Here is a 24,430-nt window from a genome sequence, read left to right as displayed (position 1 = left end):
GTAGGGAAATGTACACAGATAGATAGATAGATAGATAGATAGATAGATAGATAGATAGATTAAACAAAAATATATACGTATACATAAATATATGTGGAAACAATATTGTGTGTCCTGTAAACTTTTTACGCAAATATTATGCACTTATAAATCATGTATGAATATCTGCATGAATATAATTACACGTAATAGTTAACTAAAGATGATCATCCCATAAGAAAACCGAAAAAGCTAACAGGGAATTAATTAAAATGAATGTTTAAAACAATATGCAAATCAGCTAGATCTTTTGCAGATTAATTCAATTTCATGACCCATATATAAGAAAATTGTATTTTCTTTTTAAATAAATAGAAAAGAAGGTTTTAATATGAATATCAACATACAAAAGAAACACAAATTTAATGAGTATAGATAGATAGATAGATAGATAGAAGAAGATAGATAGATAGAAGAAGATACATATATGGATATTACGAATGAATGACAAAAGTCTATATTCGAAAGCTCATGATGTTGACCTTCTTACAATTTATTCCTTTAATTCAGTTGACATTTACAATTCTTGACAGTATCTGTTTCGTAGTACAAAATCAATCACTTAATTATTATATCAATCAGTGAATCTATTGTCATTCATTCATTATATTGCCATGTAATTATATTGAGTTTCTTAAATAAGGATTGGTATATGTTATAAGGAAATTAAGTATATTTCCAGATATATATATATATATATATATATATATATATATATATGTGTGTGTGTGTGTGGAGGAGGAGGAGGAGGCCAGAGAGGAGTAAAAAGAGAGAGGGGAGAGAGAAAGAGAGAGATTGCAGTTTAGCCTGACTGCGAGACAACTTACTTATGAAGTGGCTTGGATACCGTATGCTGTCACTGTTGAAGTCTGTCTTCCGTACTTCTCGGGCGAATTTATACTCCGTAGGAGTTTCCATAGCTATTCGTCCGTTGCCTGTCCACTGTGACTCCACACCATCGAAGCTAATGACCAGCACGAGGAGATAAACACTTAGACCAATTATGTGACGCATATTTGCAGGAACTGGAAATAAATAGAATGAAAAAAGATCAAAGTACATTTGATTTTTTAGCAATCTCGTTATGAAATCAACTGTCCTTAATTAAAATGAGAAGCTTTTGAAAGTGCTCAATCATTAATATTCATTCACTAGAAGTAGTAACACAAGCGACCATCAAAGAGTTATCCTTGAGAATAACTTGTGGTGTTATCTGGAGTTTGCGTTTACAGTAGTCCCCACCATTTTCAATAACTTTTGCAGATGATTTTGCCTTATCGCAACAGCCACTAATGGTTTCTCGTCGGAAGCGACCATTGGATTTCACTGGAATTTGGGTGGCAATAAGCCTCCCCCAGATCCCAGTCGTCTTTGCACTAGCCCAGAGGAGGTCTGACTAGTACCTTTTCTCCTTGGTCTTTCCATCCTCCTTGACCCTCCTCATTTATTTGGTGTGGTACTAGTTTATAGTGACACACACACACACGCACGCATACAAAAAGGGGACGGAAGTCAGGGGCGCAGGTGGTCAACTTACACTTATACAGCTTTCATTATTCCACGTGGTGTTCCTTTGTGTTTTACATCTGTAGCAGTTTCTGTATGTTCAGTTTGTGTCTGTAGCTCATGTGTATTAGTCTCCGCATTCTAGGGTTTTTCATTAATATTTCTGCAGTTTTCCTTATTATTATCTTCTCAGCCATCCCTCTGATTTTAATCCTTCTCGTTATTCTTTTTCAAAGTTTGTTGGTATTGTTCCTAGCGCTCCTTCTATTAGTAGTGTTATCTTGACTTTCGTCATCCTTCAGATCAATTTCGGCTGTCTTGCCAGTTCCGTTTATTTGCTCCGCTTCTCTGTCTCCTTGATCTTAACTCTGTGGTCTGCTGTAACGGCAAAATCTGACAGACCTTTTTTATCTTGGTAAATATTATGACGTCCGGTCTTCTTGCTTGGGTGGATTTATCCGTTTGTATATCTATGTCCCATAGGATCTTGTGATTTTCATTTTCCAGTACTGCTACCGGTTTGTGCTTGTACCATTTCTTTATGTTCAAGATGCAATTGTCTGCATAATTTCCAGTGTACTGCCTTCCCTACTGGATCGTGGGCTGTTTTGCTGCATTCACTTATTATGTAGTTTATTGTTTCGTCTCTTTGTCCGGGGAGTCTGCATTTGCTGTTTTCATGTGTCCTGATTTTTGCTTTGATGTGGTTGGTTCTAATCGCATTATCTTGTTCGGCTGTTATTAGGGATTAAGTTTTCCTGTTTAGGTTTGTTTTGTAGCCATTTTCAAGTTCCCATCTTTTGTAATTCTTATAAATCGTTTCTTTTCCTATTTTTCTTTCCTCGTATTATTCCTCATCTCTTCTTTTTTTCTATCTTGTTTATTTCTTCAGTGTCCCTTTCTGCAGTAATTATTCTTTCAGTGTTTGAATTATGTATTTTTCTAATTCTTTTTTGGGTTATTTACTGTCTTCTTTATAGACCAGCCTTCTTTCCCCATCTCTCATTTTCACACACAATCAGTATCATGCTTTGAGTATAGTTCAGTGTTCATTGCAATAAGTTTTCTGGTCTTCTGGTCGGTATTCCTCAGTTCTTCTTTGTCCAATTTATAAACGGTCCAGAGTATCTTACTAGTAACACTGCCCACGTGTTTATTCCTTTAAGTTTTCCTATATAGTTTAGTTAAACTATGTACTTAACGAAACTAAATTATTATTATTATTATTATTATTATTATTTTATTAATCTTATTATTATTTGTGGTAGTGGTACTAATATTAGCAGAAGTAGTAGTTATAATATTCTTAACCTATAATAATTTCTTGCAAAATACATCACCTATGGTTACTCACTAGCAGAAACAGTTGATGTTCACTAGAATTTGAGTGAGAACAAGTCTCCCCAGATTGCCACTTATATTTTTTATTTTTTTATAGATCCCTACTTAATTGACCATGCTTTTCTTTTCAATCTTGTCTTTCATATTTTAAGGAGGGGGGTCATTTATTGCCTTAAATTGTTTGCTCCCTACTAGTTCGTTCGTTTGCAATTTTTGAAATTTTGGAACACCCGTTATAACTTTTCTTTAAATTTGGAGAAGTAAACTTTTATTTTTTTTTTTTACACATCGTTCTTCATCTGCTAGTTCTTGTCTGCCATTTTCTTTTTATATATAATTAATTGACATCATTCCTTGGGCGGAGAGCTCCATTCGTTGTCATCGTTTTCCTTGTATTTTTTCTATATCATTCAGCTCGTTTTCTTTCCATTGAATAATTCCCGCCTCATATCGAAATATAGCGACAGAAACAACATGGCTGACGAGAGCCTAACCTTATTTACGTTTTACCATTAACTAGTTCCCTTTATGTTGGGCTTGAAACCGACGGTACCAATGTTTTTTTATGAACTTCTGTACTATTAAATAAATAAATATTAAACTCTTATATCGAAAAAGTTCTTTTTTTATTGTATTCGAGCACTTTGCTGGAATTCTTTCCCCAAAAAACAGTAAACAGATATATATATATCTATATATATATATGTATATATATATACAAATATATATATATATATATATATATATAATTAGTTTTCATATCACGCAGTTCCAATTTATGCTAGTATCAGCAAATTAATAGCTTCGTAATAATAATATTTGCCAAAATCTTTCCTCTGATGAAAAGTATGCATTCTTTGAAATTTCCAGGATAAAGGAATTATAACTATTTCTTTTTGAGTATCCTGCGAACAATCAATTATTGGAAATTATAATTTCCAATCTTTAATTGTGTTCTTTTATGACAAGCTCTATTTTACGTTTTGGTTGTATCGGGCTTTTTTATTTGGTTAAGGTTACTAAATAAATATTAATTAATATTTATATTCTTTTAAGTTTACAGGAGCTTTTGGCTTGTGAAACTAATTTTTCTTCTTAATTTGCGAATGATCAGATATATGCAAATAGAAACAATAGAAAAAGGGTTTGTTTTACTATGCATATAGGTTCGAAAAAAATGTCAAAAATCAAATACATAACAAATAAATGTTATCAAAGGTAAGATAAGTTACTCTTCTACCTATTTATTACTGTTACTGTTAGAAACTTATCAAATATATCCCCGCATATATCACGGTAACATATAATGAGTGAGTTTCTACCAGTATTTTGTATAATTATTTAATTTGAAATCATTTTCCGAAACTTACAAGATTCAACATTGAAATATATCGATAAACACTTATGATTTTCGAAAGATTCCACGTTTTAAAGTGAGTAAAACCACTAAAAACTGTTGCAGATAGGTAGAGGAGTAACTTATGTTGTCTTTGATAATATTTATTTGTTATATTTTTGATTTTTGACAATTTTTTCTATCCTTTGTGTTTAGTAACACAAATCCGAGAAAAAATTAATGCCTATCTGTTTTGTGTAAAAGTAAAATAAAAAGGGGACTTAACTCACGATAGGTTTAAAAAAGTAAACGTACAGAATAATTAACATTCACTCATGAGTAACATTTCCAAAATATCAACAACATATAATTTATGTTAAACGCATTAGAATCAAATGCTCTACCTACCCTGCACATTTTATAACACTTTTATTTAGTGCTTTCACTTCTATCATATGGACAATTACAAATGATCGCCATTAAATGTTGATTGTCGAGAAGACAACATTTATAGAAGAAAATGTCATGAATATTAAAACTATGCGGATTAAGCAGATACTTTCATACTAATGCATTTCGTATAAATTCTGTGTTGCTGTTTTGGAGGGGGGTTACAAGTTATATCGTACTTTTATCAAAGGAGTATGTATGTATAAATAGATAGATATATAGATAGAGAGGTACTAAAATACATTTTTCATTTTTTGATTGTCAAATCTTCCGTTTTTCGTCATTAATTCTGACTGTGATGAATCCAAAATGTCTGCCTTAAATTAAGTGGCGACGCCAGGAAAAGTTGTACGAATACAGTAGGAGATCCGTTACGCACGCACGACGCCATGCTGTGTCGCTTTTTTTTTCTTTTCTATTGTTACATTGGACTTTTTTATTGTTACATTTGACTTTTTATTGTTACATTGCACTTAATAAGAGAGAGGATCATTAATGATATATCTCTTTATCTTTATTTATAGAATTCTAAACTTGAGATGTCTGTCCTCATGTTTGTCACTGCCTGTATTGAAAGAAAAATGGATATTATTCATAACTAGCAGGACCCGTTAACCGTTTTTGCCCGGTAGAAGCATGCCCTCCATCAAAAAAAAAAATTAAAACACGTTTTTTGTTGGTGGGCACCCCCCCTCCCAACGTCATAATGTTAAGAACAGCTTTCGAAATAGACGCCTCCAACCTCCTCATATTAAAACGGCTTTTAGAATAGACACCTCCAACCCATTATGTTAAGAACGGCTTGAGGAATAGACACCTCAACCTCGCCATGGTAACAACGGGTTTCGGAATAGAAACCCCATATAATGAGAGAAACGTTATCAAAGTATTTGCCCCAAATTTAACCTTGATACTCGGTGTCAGCATGCCCACCTGCAAAGACTATAACCCCTCCCCCAAATTTGCATGTGGCAGTGTCGGCCGAAGAGAAATAGATTTGTTTATCGCGTACAAATCTGGCGGCCACTGAATTACAGTGCATAATGCATGTCTTTATATCTTGAAAACTACTTGTCTCCGCCAAATTAAAAAAGATTGCTTAATTTAGCATAGTCGAAAACATATAAAAGTCGTTACTTTAAAGCAAATTGTGCAGGTGAAGCTATGGTAAAAAGTTACCGAAGAAAAGAGTTAATGTCTGAGCAGTGTCGATAATGAATCCGTAAAAGGGAAATAAACAAAAAAAAATATATAACAAATAAGTGTTTCCATAGGTAATGTAATGTAGAGTAAATTTGTGGTTTAGCGGCGACAATTATTTGACAGACACAAAAATTATAAAAACTATTTATTTTTAAATAAAACACATCATTAGGCTCAAAGACTGAAATAAAACCAGAAATAAATTCATTGTTATTATTTTTGCATCATTTTTATGAGACTAAATGTATAATATTCGAGGCCGCCCAATTGATTTTAAAATTTGGCCTTTTTTTAAGGTTTGACAGATTGGTCTTTTTAATGCCAACTTTTCCCTTGTTTTACGCTCTTTCATGAAACCATGTTTTAAGTAAGAACGTAAAACAGGCCAAATTTAGCCATAAAAAGGCCAATATGTCAAACTTTAGAAAGGCCAAATTTTAAAAGCAATATGGCTGCCTCGAATCTCGTAAATTTAGTTAAATAAAAATGATAAAAAAATAATAAAAATGGAAACTTTTCTAGGTTTATATCATCGTTTCTGTCTATTAATTTGCTTTATATAAAAATAAAAAAAGGTTTTATAGTTTGTTTGTCTGTCAACAAAAAACAAAAAAACAAAAATAACATCATGTAAGGGTGGTAAACGGTTGACATGATTGAAGCCTAGGTAAGCGTGGGAAAATATATAACTAAATATAATCGTCCACAGCAACAGTACCTGTTAAAAAATAAGAAAAATATAATAAAAACGCCCCCCAAAACACATGAAAACAAAACCACAGGAAATAGCATCTTGTAAGGGGTGAAAAGACGTTCCAAATTCGAAAAATAAATAATGGTACGCATGCGTTCGTTTATGTATGAAAAAATGGATTCTGGAATGATAGAATTGGCCGGTCTCAGCGAATCAGATGGGCCGGATTTAGGGAAGGGAGAATTTATTATTTTTTAATCGAGAAATAGAAATATTATATTATGTGCATGTAGCTAATAACCAGTTACGGTGAGTGCAATGTGAGTAGCGTTGGAAAATGTAGAATAGGTCTCGGTGTCAACTGGTAGCAGTGGGAGGACTAAATATTTATAGAAAAAATAGGTACTCCTATTTTTATAGATTGTAATAGTGTTGCTCCTATGGATACCAATGTATCATTTTATTATAACTACTTAATGTGTCTAAAATTGTGTTGGAAAATTACATATGAGAGTGGCTTATAGCCTAGACGTAATGAATTAGTATGTGGTATCTGTTCTTACAAACTTACGATACTTTGGTCCAGAGGGGAATTTCTGAAGTCAAAGTATTATATAGGAGAAAATTTTTCTATTTTAATTCAAATTATTCATTTGTTTAAATTTTTTCTTGGCAATGCACTAATTGTATAATCGAGAAGCGGTACTCATCCTAAACGGGTTGATTCGGTCTTCTTCGAAAAAGAATCATGGATATATGAAATTTCCGAGCGGTCCTGAGTCGTGTGAATATCTCGTCTGGGAAGATGACGGCATTAAGTTTTTAATCTCTGGCAAGGATGTGTGCTCCTAATGCATATTAATAATTGGGATGTTTACTAAATCATCATATAGTAGACGTATAAGGCGACTTTCATTGCTGGAAATTGGCAAAATAGGAAATTTAAGATATCTGAAATATTAGATGGCGTCTTATAGAGTTAAATGAAAGGGGGTTATCATCAGGTCTATATATATATATATATATATATATATAAAAGAGTGTAGCTATCAACAATTGTAGGTTTTTAAGACTTTTATCATTTTTTAATATTTTAAAATATTTTTATAATGCGTTTCAAGCTTTATTCAGCTCTCTTCAGATATTTTTATATAAAGATTTTTTTAGGGAAAAGTTTTGACTTTCTTTTGGGGATACATATTATCTGCGGCAACACTAATTCTGTTTTTCAGAGAAATACTAATCTCAGACTTTTTGTTACCAGAAGTCGATGCGCTGGTCAAGAGATCGATCAGTTAGAGTTAAGTGCATTAAGTAGGCGAGGAGTTTTGAATCTATTTGGTGAATATTTTTATGAGTTTCTTTCATTTTGATGTGTATGTATGTGTGTCAGCGTGTTTGTGGTTAAGGCGAGGGTTGTGTGAATGTGTGTGGGTCAAGATCTGTGATTTCCTCTTTCACATGTGTGTGCTTGTGTGTGTGCCTGTGTGTGCGCACGCCCAAGCGTGCGTGTGTGTGTGTGTGGGCTAGGGCGGGAGTCGTATGTCGCGTGCGTGTATGTGTGCACAACGGTTAAAATCTGTGATTGTTTTTATTTTCACATGTGTGAGTGTTACGATATATATATATATATATATATATATATATATATATATATACGAGGGGCGTGCAATAAGTAATGCCCCTGAACCACTTCCCATAGCAGTAGAGCAATGAAACTTGGCACAGTTATTAGTCTTTCTCTACATAGGAACCACCCAAAGTTATGCATTTCTCCCATCGTTTGATTCAGCTCTGGACACCGTTTTTATAGAAAACCTCAGGTTGGTCCTCCAACCACGACGTGACATCAGAAATCAAGGCTGCATCATCTGGGAAACGCTTTCCTTTCAAAAACAACTTCATGGCTAGGAAGAGGTGAAAGTCAGAAGGGTGCAAGGTCAGGAAAGTAGGAAGGATGGGGAAGGATTTCATAACCACACGCCCGTGTTTCTGATTTAGCGACATGCGAGTTATGGACGGGAGCGTTGTCCTGCAGAAGGAGGGTACCTTTGCTGATCTTGCCCCACCTCTTGATTTTGATAGATTCCCTTAATTTCCTCAGAAGTGAAGGATAATAGGCTCCTGTAATTGTGGTACCCTTTGTCAGGAAATCTATCATCACTACTCCGTCCTGGTCCCAGAAGACTGTGAGCATGACCTTGCCAGCGGAGGGCTGCACCCTTACCTTCTTTGGAGGTGGTGAGTCCAAGTGCTTCCACTGCATTGACTGGGCTTTGGTATCTGGATCATAGTGATGGACCAAGGTTTCATCCTGTGGAATCAGTCTTTTGAAACACTTTGACTCATCTTCTTGGCACATCTTCAAATTCATCCTCGAGCACTCGACGCGTTCTGGCTTCTGGAATGGTGTGTACAACCTGGGAATCCATCTGGCAGACACCTGTTGCATATGCAAATGGTTATGAATGAAAATTTCCATAGATCATGTACTAATCTTGACATCTTGGGCTATTTGGCGAATAGTAATGCGCCGATCTTCCAAAATGGCAGCCTCAACTTGACGGACAGATGCCTCATCAATGGCAGAAGGGGGGCGACCGGGTCTGGGAGCTGTTTCCACAGACTTCCGGCCATGTTTTAATTCACGATGCCAGCGTTTACAAGGTCATATGATGGAGAATTATCACCATAAGTTTCTTTCATTTCATCAAAAGTCTCCTGTGGTGTGCGTCCTTTCAAATACAAACACCGGATCACTGCTCGACATTCAGCAGGCTCCATTTCACATCTGACTCAGTCTAAACACCTGTAAAACAGAAACCACAATTAGTTCAGAGCTGTAATTTGCCACATAACCCGTAGACATGTAAATCATTGCACATGCAAAATTTCATCTAGATCAGACAACTGGAAGTGGGTCAGGGGCATTATTTATCACACGTCCCTCGAATATATATCGTTGGTTATCATCGCAACACATTAAAATGTATTTAATAAAACAATATTTTATTAATCTTATAAAATATGTCTTACACGTGTTTTGTTGTATAGTAGAGACTCACAAAACAACTCATTAGAGACAAAATATATTAATTAGAAAGCTTTTTATATGCAATTTAAACGGCTTTGGTAATTAAAATATATCAATAAAAACAAACGGAAATATTTAAAGTCTACAAATGTAAATTTCTAAAAATAATTATCGTAGTGTTTATAGGCATCCACCATTGTAAAACAATTGAATTAATATATATAAATATATATATATATATATATATATATATATATATATATATATATATATATATACTAGCAAAAGTACCCGTCGTTGACTGGGTTCAAAAACAGCCTACAGAAAATGGACTCTGATTTATGAAAAGGAAGAGTTGTAAAGAGATAGTTTCGAATTTGGGGTTATCAAAATCAAAGCAAAATATGATGAAAGTAAAAATAAAATAGATGAACCCCATAATTTTATTATATCATATTTCTTCCAACTGAAACATAATTATCAAAGTATACTTACGCAGATAGATATGAAAAGTCTTTATTAAAGCTTGTGCCTATTTCTATTCCATGGAGGCCAGGCGCGAACGCAGACCCCACAATTTTATTATACCACCCTATTTAAGTTAAAACATACTTATCAATGTATTATTATGTACGTCTCTATCAAAAACACTTGTAAACTTTTTTTTTTGATTTTTTAATTTTTTATTTCCATACTTTGTGGCCCAGGCGCGAACGCAGACCCCACAATTTTAACGAACCACCGTTCTGCCAGATCAAACATACCCATTCCTGTGTCTTGATACATCTATCATTATATGTAATCAGTTTTTTAAAATAGTCAACCACATAGGACCCTATTCATGATCAGACACACACACGCACACACACACACACACACACACACACACAGGCATTCATCTTTAAGTTAGTAAAGCATTTCGTCCAAGGCATGAAAATTGTTAAACAAAATGTTTTTACTATTTTGCTGTTTTGCTATAAAAAATAAAGGTACAAGATTCAATTTGAAATTTATTTATCTTCAAAGTACACTTTTATAAATTTTACAAAGTAAGTTATAAAAACTTAATACTTTTTAAGATTATATTTTATTTAATTTATTAATTTGGATTTTAAAAAATGAATGTGGTTTTGCATGTATTTATAAAAACTCTCCTACTCTCTATTTCAGTTTGTATTTTTCCTCACACCAAAACTTATTTTGCAACCCCCTCTTTATATTATTACAGGTCTGAATATTCTCTCTGTTTCAGTCTGTATTTCTCCTCACACCACACCTCTTTTTTGCAACTCCTTGTTTGTCATACATATTTGAATAATGCGACAATCTGATTTTTTTAACAATAACTTTAAAATAACTTTTTTAGATTAAATTTTTTAACTTCTTTCAGAATAGAAAATCTTTACAATTTAATAAGGAACATATTTCATATAGATTTCATTAAAATATCCAGTGGATAATGAGAAAAATAGACATGAAAATTTCAAAAGGACTGTATAACTGGTTACGCTCGATAGTAGTCCTCGCCAGCGAAAATCTTTGTTATTGTTATTCTATTATTATTATTATTATTATTATTATTATTACTATTATTATTATTATTTAAACATCGCGCGAGGACTAATATATATATATATATATATATATATATATATATATATATATATATATATATATATATACTGGTATCAAATTATTAACAAGATAACATTTTTTACCAGTGTCAGAAACTTACTGGTAGTTTCGTTTCAAAAGCTTCGGAAACGTTGGCAATGCTGAGCTGTGAAATTTTCGTACTGTTCCGTGCAATGGAAACAACTTGTCATCGTAATTGCTGAATCCACGGTATTTCAGGTGTGTCAAATTATTGGCAAAGCAGTTTGTTTTCTCAATAAAATGTGGCGTAAAGGTGGTTTGAGTAGTTCTGAAAAGTGTACTGTTACAGAATATATAGCAAATGGAAAAACTACCCTCGAAATATCGAAAATGATAGGAAGGTACAATCAAACTATGATAAACGTTGTCAAGAACCCTACAAAAATACGTAAGACAGCTGATAAAGGTAAATCTAGAGTTGTTTCACGCTGTTCTCTACTCCAAATTAAACGTGAAGTTGTTAAGAATCCTGGGAAGAAGTCGAGAAGTCTTTGACCAAGCCGAATTGAATAATGTCTCAAAAGGTACTCGATGTCGCCTTCTAAAAGAAGTGGCAAAGTCTGTTAAGCCTGTGACAAAGGTTCCATTAAGGAAACATCACATACACAACCGATTGAAATTGGCAGAGGACAAGATGAAAACGGATTTATCCAAAGTTTTTTCCACGGATGAAAAGCATGTCACTCTTGATGGCCCAGATGGCTGGAGCAAGTGATGGGTTTTAGATGGACGATATCGTCATCAGCGTTTAAGGCATCAACAAGATGGTGGTGATATAATGATTTAGGCTGGCATTATCGGAGGCACTTTAGTTGGCCCATGGAGAGTCTCAGAAGGCGTAAAAATGACGTCAAATGCTTGCATAGCTTTTCTGAAAGAGCACTTTGAACCATGGCTGGAGAAGCAAAGGTTGACGTGCAGAAGAACCATTAGTTTTATGCAGGATAATACTCGCTCCCATGCTGCAAACAAAAGTAAAGAGTATTTGCAACAACTGGGGTTCTCTGGGCTACGAAAGATGGAGTGGCCTGCAAATTCGCCCGATTTTAACCCAAGTGAGAACCGTTGAAGTATCATGAAGCAACCCCTCAATGCAAGTGGACGCCAATTAAAGAGCAAATATGAGTTGTGAGATGCTCTCCAAGAGGTATCGCGAGGAAGAACTGTTCCCGAAATCACAAATTTGTCTAATTCTGTGAACCAAAGTCTTTTACAAGTCATTCATAAAAGAGGATCGCATATCCTCTACTAATTATGTCAACGTAGAAATTGCTACGTAAAAAGATCATTTCAATAAACAAGTTATGAGTATATTGTGTTTTTTCTCAACCTAGTTAATAACTTGGCACAGTAGAATCAACAGATATTCCTATCTTCTGCCATAGTTTCGCTAATACTGCTTTAAATACTTTTATTTTCTGACTGAAGTAGCTGAATATTATTGGAAGCACTTTCTCAAAGTTTCATGGATTTTTAGTCACTCGTTCCTTAAACATTAAAAAAATGTAAACTCGTTAATAATTGGATACGCAGTATATATATATATATATATATATATATATATATATATATGCATATATATGCATATATATATATGTATACATACATATATATATACATATATATATGCGTTTTATTTTTTGTTACCGTATCTTTCACAAAAACGCATATTTGCTCTACAACAGTATTGAGCACTTTCTTCAGTTTTTATTAATTACCATCTCCACTAATTACATTTTTACCCCAAACAAGGCACATTGCCACTTTGGTTTAGGGGGTTACTATCAGGGACATAGGCATCAGGGGTACTGTGTAGTGAGTTGGGCAGCAAGATGTCGGTTCACGTTGCACTTGAACTTCTGCATGTCAGTACAGTTGGGGAAGCAGGGACCGGCAGGGAATTCCAAAGTCTAGCTGTCCTGGGGAAGAAACTACTGGAGTAGAAGCCTCTCTTACATCGAGGAATCTCTATTGTGAAGGGGTGGGATTTAGCTGCTTGTCGGATTTGTCGGGGGTATTTACGTCGAGGGGGCACAAGTGCTTGCAGTTCATCAGAGTATTCACCGTTAAAGTACTTGTACAAAAGGCAGAGGAGTGCAACATTTCGTCGATGGGACAGGAGCTGAAGTTTAGATGACATTTCAGGACCTATCATATTGTCGACTCTCTTTTGAACCTTGTCTAGGTGCGAGAGACTAGTGGGAGATGCACCAGCCCAAATATGACAACAATACTCCATACATGAGCGAATGGTGGCCTTATAGAGGTATAGGATACTTTCGGGCGTTAGTATCTTTCTAGCACGGTAGAGAGAACCTACCTTCTTCGCAGCGGTCCTGGCGATACTCTCAATGTAATTGTTCCAACTCGCGTTTCCTGAGAGCGTTAGGCCGAGGAGTTTAAAGGACGTACTTTCAGATAAATTTCATTGGCCATGTCTATTGGTGGTAGAGAAAGTTTCTTGTAATTATTGAAGGAAACGAGTTTAGTCTTGGCAGCATTGAATGTGACCATCCATTTATGTCCCAACTCCACTACAGATCGGAGGTCATCCTCTGGTGCTTCTCCCATTTCTTTAGATATGTGTTCATTTGTTTTCCTGTCGTGTCTGTTATAGAGCATGGTGTCGTCAGAATATATATCCATTTCACAGGCAATTTTGTCAGGGAGGTCATTTATGAATACTAGGAATAACAGAGGTCCTAGGATATATATATATATATATATATATATATATATATATAGATAGATAGATAGATAGATAGATAGATAGATAGATAGATGGATAGATAGATAGAACTGGCTGGTTTAATCATATATTTATCAGAAGTCCGAGTAATTCCCAATCATTTAGGATTCATTGCCACGACTAAATTAATTTAACTGGTTTTGAACTAGTTATAAATCTGTTCTTCTCTTTTTCTTTCCTCATTGGTTAATTATTTCATTTAACTTATTTATTAATTTTGTTTTCATTGGTTAATTTCATTTCGTTTTATTTATTTACTTTTTATCTTTTTTTTCATTGGTTAACATTAATAGCGTCCTTAAATATTTGTAAAGTTATTAAAATATATACATACATATATGCACATATGCATATTAAAATATATACATACATATATACACATATGCATATACACATGTAAATATGTACACACATACACATATGTATGCATAGATATAAACGTGTATATATATATTAGTGATATATACATGTACTTATGTATACATGTACACATAGATACATATATATATAATTATACACATGTATGCAAATATATACATATGCATATATATACATATGTATATATAAATATACGCATATTTATACATATATGGACAAATGCATATATATATACATATTTATACATACACAAATATACTTATCTACATACACGTACACACGTGCATATATACATATATATATGCATATATATATACATATGAATATATATACATACATATGCAAATATTTACATGCATATATATGCATATGCTTACACACATACATATATATGTATATATATATATATATATATAAAGTTATGAAAATATATATATATCAATTAAGCTATACAAAATATTCCGCGTGTCATTGTCGTAGCTTAATTGTCATGTATATTTTATAACTTACTACCTAGCTTTTTCTATTTATTGAGCACTGTTGAAGTAAATACTAAAAATTCGGGCATAAATTTATATATTCGCATATTAACTTATGTGACTAAATGAAGTAATCACATATATATGTGTGTGTGTGTGTGTGTGTGTGTGTGTGTTTGTGTGTTATTTGAGAAGGAAAACTGAGAATTAATAAATAGCAATCAGTGTTTCGTCCCTATTTCAGGGGACATCATCAGGATTTTGTAGGAAAAATGTAGAAGAAAACGATAGCAGACACATGCAAGTGAAAAAGGAAAACATCCTAAAGTCCTTCCCATTCTGGATCGAAACTATAAATGTGCGTGCGGAAAGGTTTGATTATTCCATGCTTATATATACACATTAAAATGATTGTTCAAATACACATGTACATTATGTACATTTATATATATATATGCATTATAGTTAAATATTAATTATCCTTTTATACCTACAGACACTTATGTTTCATGCTTACGCAATCATCAGTGAAGGATGTCAATTCCTGCAGGTCGAAAAATTTGAACCTTGCCACGAAGCCACCTTCGAATCCATTAGCTAAGCCTCTACCTCCGGGCCACCAAACAAGTGCCACAAGGATGAAGGGAATCTATCTACTATTATAGAAAAAATTATTTTGTGTGTATATGTGTAAGTTCGTTCTACATGGGTTCCGAAACGGCTAAGCCTATCTTTTGCAAATTTCGCACAAAGGTAATTTATATGCCTGGCAGTGTTCTTATACATGTTTCGTATAGAAATTCATACGACGTTTCGAAAATCGAAAAAATCCGATTCTAAAAATAGTTTTTATCCATAGAAAGGAAGAATTTTCATAGGAGAATATTTTACGTTACACCGGCAAAGGAAATAATAAAATCTCAGCAAATAATTTCTTCTTTTTTAAAAACACATTTATTGACACAGACTACAGCTCGAATGATCCCTTGTTCAAATCCGGGTGTATTTTACCATTTTTAATGTTTTCTTATTAATAGGTTGAATTTACGATGAAAAATGAACCGTTTAAAATCAGCGCAAATCATTTCTTCGTTTGCATATGCTAAAACTAATTTGAGCTTTTTAAAAATACTTAAATAAAAAATAGAACAATGCAAAATTATATTCAGTATATCGCACACTAATCATTGTATTAGCCGACTTTCCGTGAAAAAAAAAATAACAATTACAAAAAGGGATCAATTATATAACGGTGAAAAGAAAAACTAAAGTTAAATTGAAAGATTTGCAGGGAATCATTTCAGAGGTATTACTTTTTACAGGAAGAATATCCTGGGGCAAAAAAAAAATCAGTTCATGGAAATTCCGACCGATGAAGTAATCACATATGTGTGTGTGTGTGCGCGCGCGCGTGTGTGTGTGTGCGTGTATGTGTGTATGTGTGTGTGTGTGTCTGTTATTTGGGAAGGAAAACCGAGAATTAATAAATAGTAATCAACGTTTCGTCCCTATTTAAATGTCTCTAATTTTATAAATGATTGTCTAGATTTAAAATTTTTTTTTTTTAAATAAATTTGAAAACAACTGCTTTTATAACTTGAATGAGCACGTAGAAGTTATCTTTAACTGTGGGAGAACGATTATGAATTCAAGGAGGAACCAGCGATTGTACTTTAGTCGGCCATTATATTTAGAAAAAAACGACGATGTAGAGGAAAAGGAGCAACATCTTTTCTAAGGTCAAAAAAAGGTGTAAAGGTTAAACGGAATTATCATCACTAGATTGTGAAGACAATTTACATTTCGTCAAGGTGAGAAAGCTGAGCTGTGACATTAGAACTTTACTTAAGATGTGTTTATCATAATAGTTAAATGTTAACTAATCGGCCGGGAGATCGGTGTTCAATCCTCGGTAAAGTAATAACAAAGATTCCAAAAATTGTACTTGATGTTCATTTCCTAAATGTTCGGCGTTATAAAAATGTAAATCAATGTTACTTGGAGTAATATCGAATGAAAATGGAGCCTTCGGATTCCTCTTGACTATGGTTGACCATTTTACTTTTATATATAGGTAGAGGATTGCATTTGAAGTGAGATACTTCGTTGAGAGCTAGAATTACCAAACCATTTTTCCAGAAGTGAACCATACCTTTTATCTAAGTCAAAACGACGATCCGAGCGTTGGTGGTAAAAGGAAAAAAGTTTTAGATTTATAAATATATTAATAGAAAAGAGCGAAAAGCACAATGACCAAAGGAATTTTTTGATGTTGCAGAAACCATCATTATTTTAATGAATTAATTAGGGAGACAGTTTATTTTGTATTTCAGAGTCGACATGAATGAATATCTTTTGTCGATCAACACTCGCGGCGCCGAAGTACCTTTGCATTTAGACAGATATGAACGACAAGAAAAACAAAGCAAATGTGATATTTGCTAAATAAGTCAACGAGCATCATCGATAAAGGAATCACTATATAAAATGGATACGCGTGTTCTACTGAGTCGCGTGTGCGTACACGCGTACGTCCGTGCGGCTGTGATAAAGCACGGCTTACTGAGCAACGTGAATATGTTGATTAATTGTACTTAATTGTCGGAATGTTAAATGGCGGAAGTCATCGCTGAGTGATCGGCGTCATTGTCTGGCGATTGTCCTCTTTGATCAAAGATTTATCATCTTCTATGACGAAGATGCGAGAATGGATACAAAAAAAATGTAATAACATTACCCGTAGCGTACGCAGAGAAAGTTATTATTAATAACGAGCAAAGATGCCCGCGTTTTGCGCGTAGCTTTGCTGTACGGCCGAGTACCCGCTTCGCAGAGATCTTTGCATTAAGTGATTGTTTAAGAGCCGCACTATATATATATATATATATATATATATATATATATATATATATATATATATAATGATTGCAACGTCTTATCAGACGAGTGCCACTCCCTCAGACATTTAAAATCCATGAGCCCAAATGTCTGAGGGAGTATCTATACAAAGATGATATTACAGAGTCTTAGCTTTGTACGACAGCTAAGTCTCTCTCTGGGTTCAAAATGTTGAGATCCAGCAACAATCAAGAGCAAGATAGCCAGCAACAAATTAAACTGCAGACCAGCTTAATGCGGGTACTGGTCTCCCGTTTTATGTTTTTTTAAATCAGAGATTTGCTTCTCCTAGGAAGGTTGCCTTCACCACGGCTTAGGGAGCCCTCTCCACCCCAATACACATATACACACACACAAATATACACGGTGCTAGTTGGCCGTTGACCCAGAAAAAGAGTTCATTCGCCCTTTGGAAGGTCTTGTTTTTTAATCCTTCAGGGAGACTAGCCGCCCTCCTTACCAAACGAGTTTGGTGGGGGGAACCAGTTTAGTCGCCGGTGACCCGACCATGAGGCAGGTAGTACTGGGTTACAGGGTACCAGTAGCATATGACATGACCTGACATATATATATATATTATTATAATATATATATATATATATATATTATTTCATTTTTTTATTACCGTTTTATCTGTTTGGCTACATACGTTTCAGATGTTGGACCATGTTTACGGTCTAACAGCCTCGTCAGGCCTTACAGAAGTGGTTGTTAGTATTAGGAAGAATTGTTTTAGAAGAAATACGAGAGAAAACCATCGCATTCTTCTAATTAATTCTTCCATTCGTAGGGTGAGGTTTAACAGGTAGTTTCTTTTACTTGTCGTTGGTATGTTCTTGAGCGACAAGTTGAAGTTCACCTTTTCCATAATAGTAGGTAGAAAACCAAGTTTTTATGGTATAGTTCTTAACTGGGTATGAGAAGATATTTTGTAAAACTGGTAATTAGTAAAAACCTGAAGGGAGTGCTCAATACTGTTGCAGAGGAAATATGTGTTTTATTTTTTTATTACCGTTTTATCTGTTTTGGCTACATATGTTTCAGATGTTGGACCATGTTTACGGTCTAACAGCCTCGTCAGGCCTTACAGAAGTGGTTGTTAGTATACAAGTAAAAAAAGCTACCTGTTAAGCCTCACCCTAAGAATGGACGAATTACTTAGAAGAATGCGATGGTTTTCTCTCGTATTAATTCTACCACAATTCTTCCTAATACTAACAACTACTTTTTCTCCCACACATAATATAACGCAACGTGATTTTGTTTAAACTATATCTATCTATCTATATATCTATAAAAGAGAAGAAAAAAAACGAAAACCAGGGAGGAAAGCGATTAAAATAAAGCAATGTTATTTATTAGACGAAGAGAACACAACACGTACAGTGGAAGCAAAATAACGGTTTTGCACTATTGAGCACGTTGTGTTAGGGTCTAAATTAAATTGATCTTACGTTGTCAAGTGCAAAATCAATCCCAGCGTGTATACAGTCCCGTAAATGTAGATTTATGTTATATTAATGTAACTAGATGGTGCTTTTGCTCGTAACGCATCAAGGAAAGCTATGGACGGGTTACACTCTCCTTCATAAATATACTGTAATGTGGGGTGCATCCTGTTACGATGTGGAAGATATACTATTACGATGTGGGAGGACGACCTTATACAACACATGGGTCCCACATGGCAGCGGATAACTAGAGACAGAGATAGATGGCTAAAGTTCAGGGAGGGATTCCTTATTGAGTGATAAAACCCTTACTGATTGATTGATTGACTTGTCCTGAGTCGGGTACTCCTTTAGTATGTATATAGAATGAAATATGTGCAGTTGTTTTTTAAATTTGTTTTTCTAAATGTCTCTAATTTTATAAATGATTGTCTAGATTTAAAATAATTTTTTGAAATAAATTTGAAAACAACTGCTTTTATAATTTGATCGAATTTATTTCAATATCAGATACAACATATAATCAATTACATAATCAATACAATTATTTAATCGATTACAAAAAAATTTCTTTTTGATTCAATTTATTTGCAATGTAAAAAAAGCAAGATGCAATAAGCAACTATTTTTCATTTTTTTATATTAGTTGTGTTTATACCATATAAATTATTTGATCGATGGAAATGTTTTCTAATTAAATATTCGTTGCTCACAGACATTACGATGCAACTCTTGCAATGAAAATATGCCAACAAAGAAAATAGATGACAAAATGAATAAACATAATAAATGAGATCATCTACATTGGAAAGCGACATTATTGTGATAAAACAAATAAAGTATGATTTAAACTAAGAATACAAATTTGTCTGTTGTTTATTAAATAATTGAGTCAGACTTCAATACAGATGCTGTGTGGTTGGACGTAGGGTCGAAACAACCGATCAACCGATGTCTCTTTAATGTCGCGGCGTGTCGATATATATATATATATATATATATATATATATATACATACACATATATATATATATATATATATACACTAGCAAAAGTACCCGTCGTTGACTGAGTTCAAAACCAGCCTACGGAAAATGGATTCTGATTTATGAAAGTATAATAGGTTATGAAAAGGAAGGGTTGTAAAGAGATAGCTTCGAATTTGAGGGTATCAAAACCAAAGCTAAATATGATGAAAGTAAAAATAAAATAGATAACCCCATAATTTATTATACCATACCTGTTCACTCTGAAACACTTATCACACTATTCTGTGGATCTATATTAAAAAACCTTTTTAAACTTTGTGACATATTTCCATTCTATGCAGATGAGGCGCGAACGAACACTCCATGATTTTATTATACCATATTTCTTCAAACTGAAACATAATTATCAAAGTATACTTACGCAGATAGACATGAAAAGTCTTTATACCAGTGTGTGCTTATTTCCATTCTATGGAGGCCAGGCGCGGACGCTGACCCCACAATTTTATTATACCATCCCTATTTAAGTTAAAACATACTTATCAAAGTATTATTATGTACATCTATATCAAAAACATTTGTAAACGTTCTTCTTTAAATTTTTTATTTCCATATTTGTGAACCAGGCGCGTACGCAAACCTCACAATTTTAATGAATCATCATTATGGCAGACTAAACATACCACTTCCTGTGTCTCGATACATTTCTATCCTTATATGTGATCAGTTTCCTATATAGTCAACCATATAGGAACCTATTCGTGAACAAACACACACAGACGTTCTGCTTTATATTATATACATATATATATACACACATATATACATATATATACATACATATATATACATATATACATATACATACATATATACATATATATACATATATACATATACATACATATATACATACACATAAATATACATATATATGTGTGTATGTGTGTGTGTGTTTTAACATTATGTGATAGTCTGCTGCCTTTAATGTGTGTATAACGTCTGGCATCAGGTATGTGCGTGTCTAGCCGCACTGATGAGCTGTGATACAGCGAAACAGCACTGTGTGTTGATGACTGTATATATGTATATAGATACATGCATGCATATATATACACATATATATACATATATGTATATACATATATATATACATATGTATATATATACAAATATATATATACATACATGTATATATGCATATATATACACATATGTATATATATACAAATATATATATACATACATGTATATATGCATATATATACACATATGTATATATATACAAATATATATATACATACATGTATATATGCATATATATACACATATATATACGTATATATATACTCATATATATATATATATATATATATATATATATATATATATATGCGTGTTTTAACATTATGTTATCATCTGCTTCCTTTAATGAGGGTATAAGGTCTATTGACCTTCTTTAGTGTTCATGTGTGTGGATATTTTTATAACAATGTGTATAACAATTATTGGCAACGACAACTTACACAGATGGTCTTTACCAAAGAGATTGATAACATTGTTGGTATCACCAGCAAAAGACACATACCTACACAAAGTTTCTTTTATGCTTCTTGAAATTAAAGATGCTTTTCATTCGAAATGGGAAACGCCAAGATGTGAACTACATTTAGACACAATCATTTATTTCCATGCTAGGTCCATTCTCAGAGTTTGGGCACACTTCGTACAAGTCTACCCTTTGCTATTTCGCCTAAACATTGAATCACACGACCCCTGTTTCTCCGCTAACTAATCTCTATACATGTATCTTTAAACGACAGTGTTGTGTAATTAACACCACATGCCCAAAAACACACATCTACGTAGCACAAAAATCTTATCAATCTTGTCACATAATTTGTTTATGTCAGTTAACATTCTATTCACCGAGTTAAAACTTTTGAGAACTATTTAAACATATTTAATATTTATTTTGCTTTGATAATATTTTTTCCTGTTTCGACTTACTAATAAGAATAAATGTCCAGTTTACTTGACGTTGCCCGGACCAACTACGCAACAAAGAATACGTATCCTAGATCCAAATTATTTACTACTATCCTGGGTGCCCGGCGTTGCCCAGGAGTTTGGGGCATGTGTTGAGCAAAAGAAAAGTAGTAGTAGGCAGGAAGGCTCGAACCAGTGTCGTGAAGTCGGAAAAGAAGGTGAAAGAAAATCTGGCGTCTTTCCCCTACTCCATGACGCGACCGGAAGTTCGGAACGTTACAATTAGGCAAAGCCAATCCAACCGATACGATAACTTGCAAAAATGGTTCGCAAAAAAATCGCCCCCACCCGTATAGAAAGTTGCCCAGTTGAGGGCTAAGGAATAAATGTTTTGGTCCAATTTTTCGATATTTGTCGTCCGAGACGTCGTGCTTTGAAATGATATCAATCTCGTGAAAACCCGTCGCTTTTGTCGAAAGTGTTAGGCAGACATACATACATACATGCATACATACATACATACACTTAAACCTAAAGGTGAGATTTATATTATAGATAACAATAATAAAAAAAAGTAGGACAATCATATTAGAGTGATATATAATACAAATAGCAATAAAATGAGAGACCTTTTGTGCTCTAGGAGGTATTTTTCTACATAGTCACTCCATCATCAATAAACGTTTGAAAACCTGTTTCGATGCCTTGGTCCTAAACATCCGGGGCGCACTTTGTCACACGCATCTTTGTCGCCCTTCTTAAATCAACGAACCCGTCTCCTAACTCTGCTGACATCAGCTGCATCGGATTTGAAAACATTAACAGGCGCCGATGAATGTTGATCGGTTCAATTTTGTTCTGCGTGGAAGAATTCAATGACACATCTCTGCTTCTGACGCGCGTCTATGACAGGAGTTGCTTTCTTCGAATCTCACATCGTCAATATTTTTAATAGAAAGATGACACTTTCAGGTCATGAAAGCAGTAGTTCAGCCATTATAATAACGCATTTGCAATCCCCTCTGATCGGCGGAAAGAAAAACAGTAGACATTACTTTTGAGTCTTCCCTTGTATTACTACTATAACAACTGGGTGACAAACAATACAGTAATAGAATTAAGCAACTACTAAATTCTATTTATTTACAGTGTCACACATCGAGTAGTCACGTAAAATAACAGAACATGTAATACAGTAATGCAAAACACGTGGTCTGTTTTAAATGTCTTCTGTAAGATCAGTAAAACAAAATATCAACAATAGAACAAATGATATAGGAATAGTAAATGGTATTATTAAACTCTCTGTATTTACTTTCATCAGTACTATCACGCACAAAGAAAATCTGTGATTCTATTACGGATTAAAGAGAGTCTATAATGAACATCATTTTCGTGGCACACAAGTGATGCAGTGTGAAGACCTCTGTGTTAGCTTGCGAAATGTAAGTAAAAATGATATAATTTCGGTAAACGTTATTAGCAAAGTTTACAAGATTTTATGTCTACTTGTAAACGCTGAAATTAAATAATCAGTAAGAGAAAACATACCCAAAACAATAGAAATGCAATTTGGTTTACCCCACCATATAATCAAATATTAAAAACAAGCTTCTAAATCTTATCAATAAGATAATCCCGTAAATATTATTCTATATGCAATATTAATTAAAATTAATTTAAGAATGTCTTAACACGGAAATGAGTATTAGGTCTAATAAATTATAGCAATAAAATGGAGAAAGAGAAAAAGTGACTTTAAAATATGTGATAGCCTGATCGCTGAAAAGGAAATCTTCAGAACAGTATATGTCGTTGATGTGTCGAACGTCTTAAATACAAACTCTCAGTCTTCGAACTAGTTTGTACGAAAGTGTTTGATCTCTTCAAAGGTGCTATAAAGATATTGTTCGTTCCGAACTCCATCGTATGACCGGCAATAGATAAAGGATATAACTCTAGAATTATATAGGAGCTTGCTAATCTATATAATAATACGCTAACTTATTTCATCTTCGTACGTACGTTATCACATTTCACATGCATTTTAAATCTATATAATGTATTGCATCTTCGTACGTATTTTATCACCTTCACACTTATTTAAAATCTATATAAAAATACGCTAGTGTTTTTCCCATTGTATGTAACATATCACCTTCACACTTATTTAAAATCTATACAAAAATACGCTAGTGTTTTTCACCATTGTATGTAACATATCACCTTCACACTAAT

At 33.6% G+C, this 24,430-nt stretch overlaps 1 protein-coding gene across 3 annotated transcripts in view; it reads right to left on the bottom strand.

The window, feature by feature from the left end:
• The window catches only part of LOC145292923 (uncharacterized), an 80,846-nt gene that overhangs the window by 18,535 nt on the left and 37,881 nt on the right, over positions 1–24,430 (bottom strand). For all 3 annotated transcript variants that reach the window (XM_080139088.1, XM_080139087.1, XM_080139090.1), the window contains exon 2: positions 867–1,064. In XM_080139088.1, the coding sequence (XP_079995214.1) occupies positions 867–1,053 (187 nt within the window). In that variant the 5' untranslated portion in view covers positions 1,054–1,064. The remainder of the gene's footprint in view (positions 1–866; positions 1,065–24,430) is intronic.

This window comes from Euprymna scolopes, chromosome 14 (assembly GCF_053919585.1).
Source record: "Euprymna scolopes isolate OS-2025 chromosome 14, ASM5391958v1, whole genome shotgun sequence".
Lineage (NCBI taxonomy): Eukaryota > Metazoa > Mollusca > Cephalopoda > Sepiida > Sepiolidae > Euprymna > Euprymna scolopes.
The sequence above is the reverse complement of the archived record's forward strand: the minus strand, read 5'-3'. Positions and strand labels throughout refer to the sequence as shown.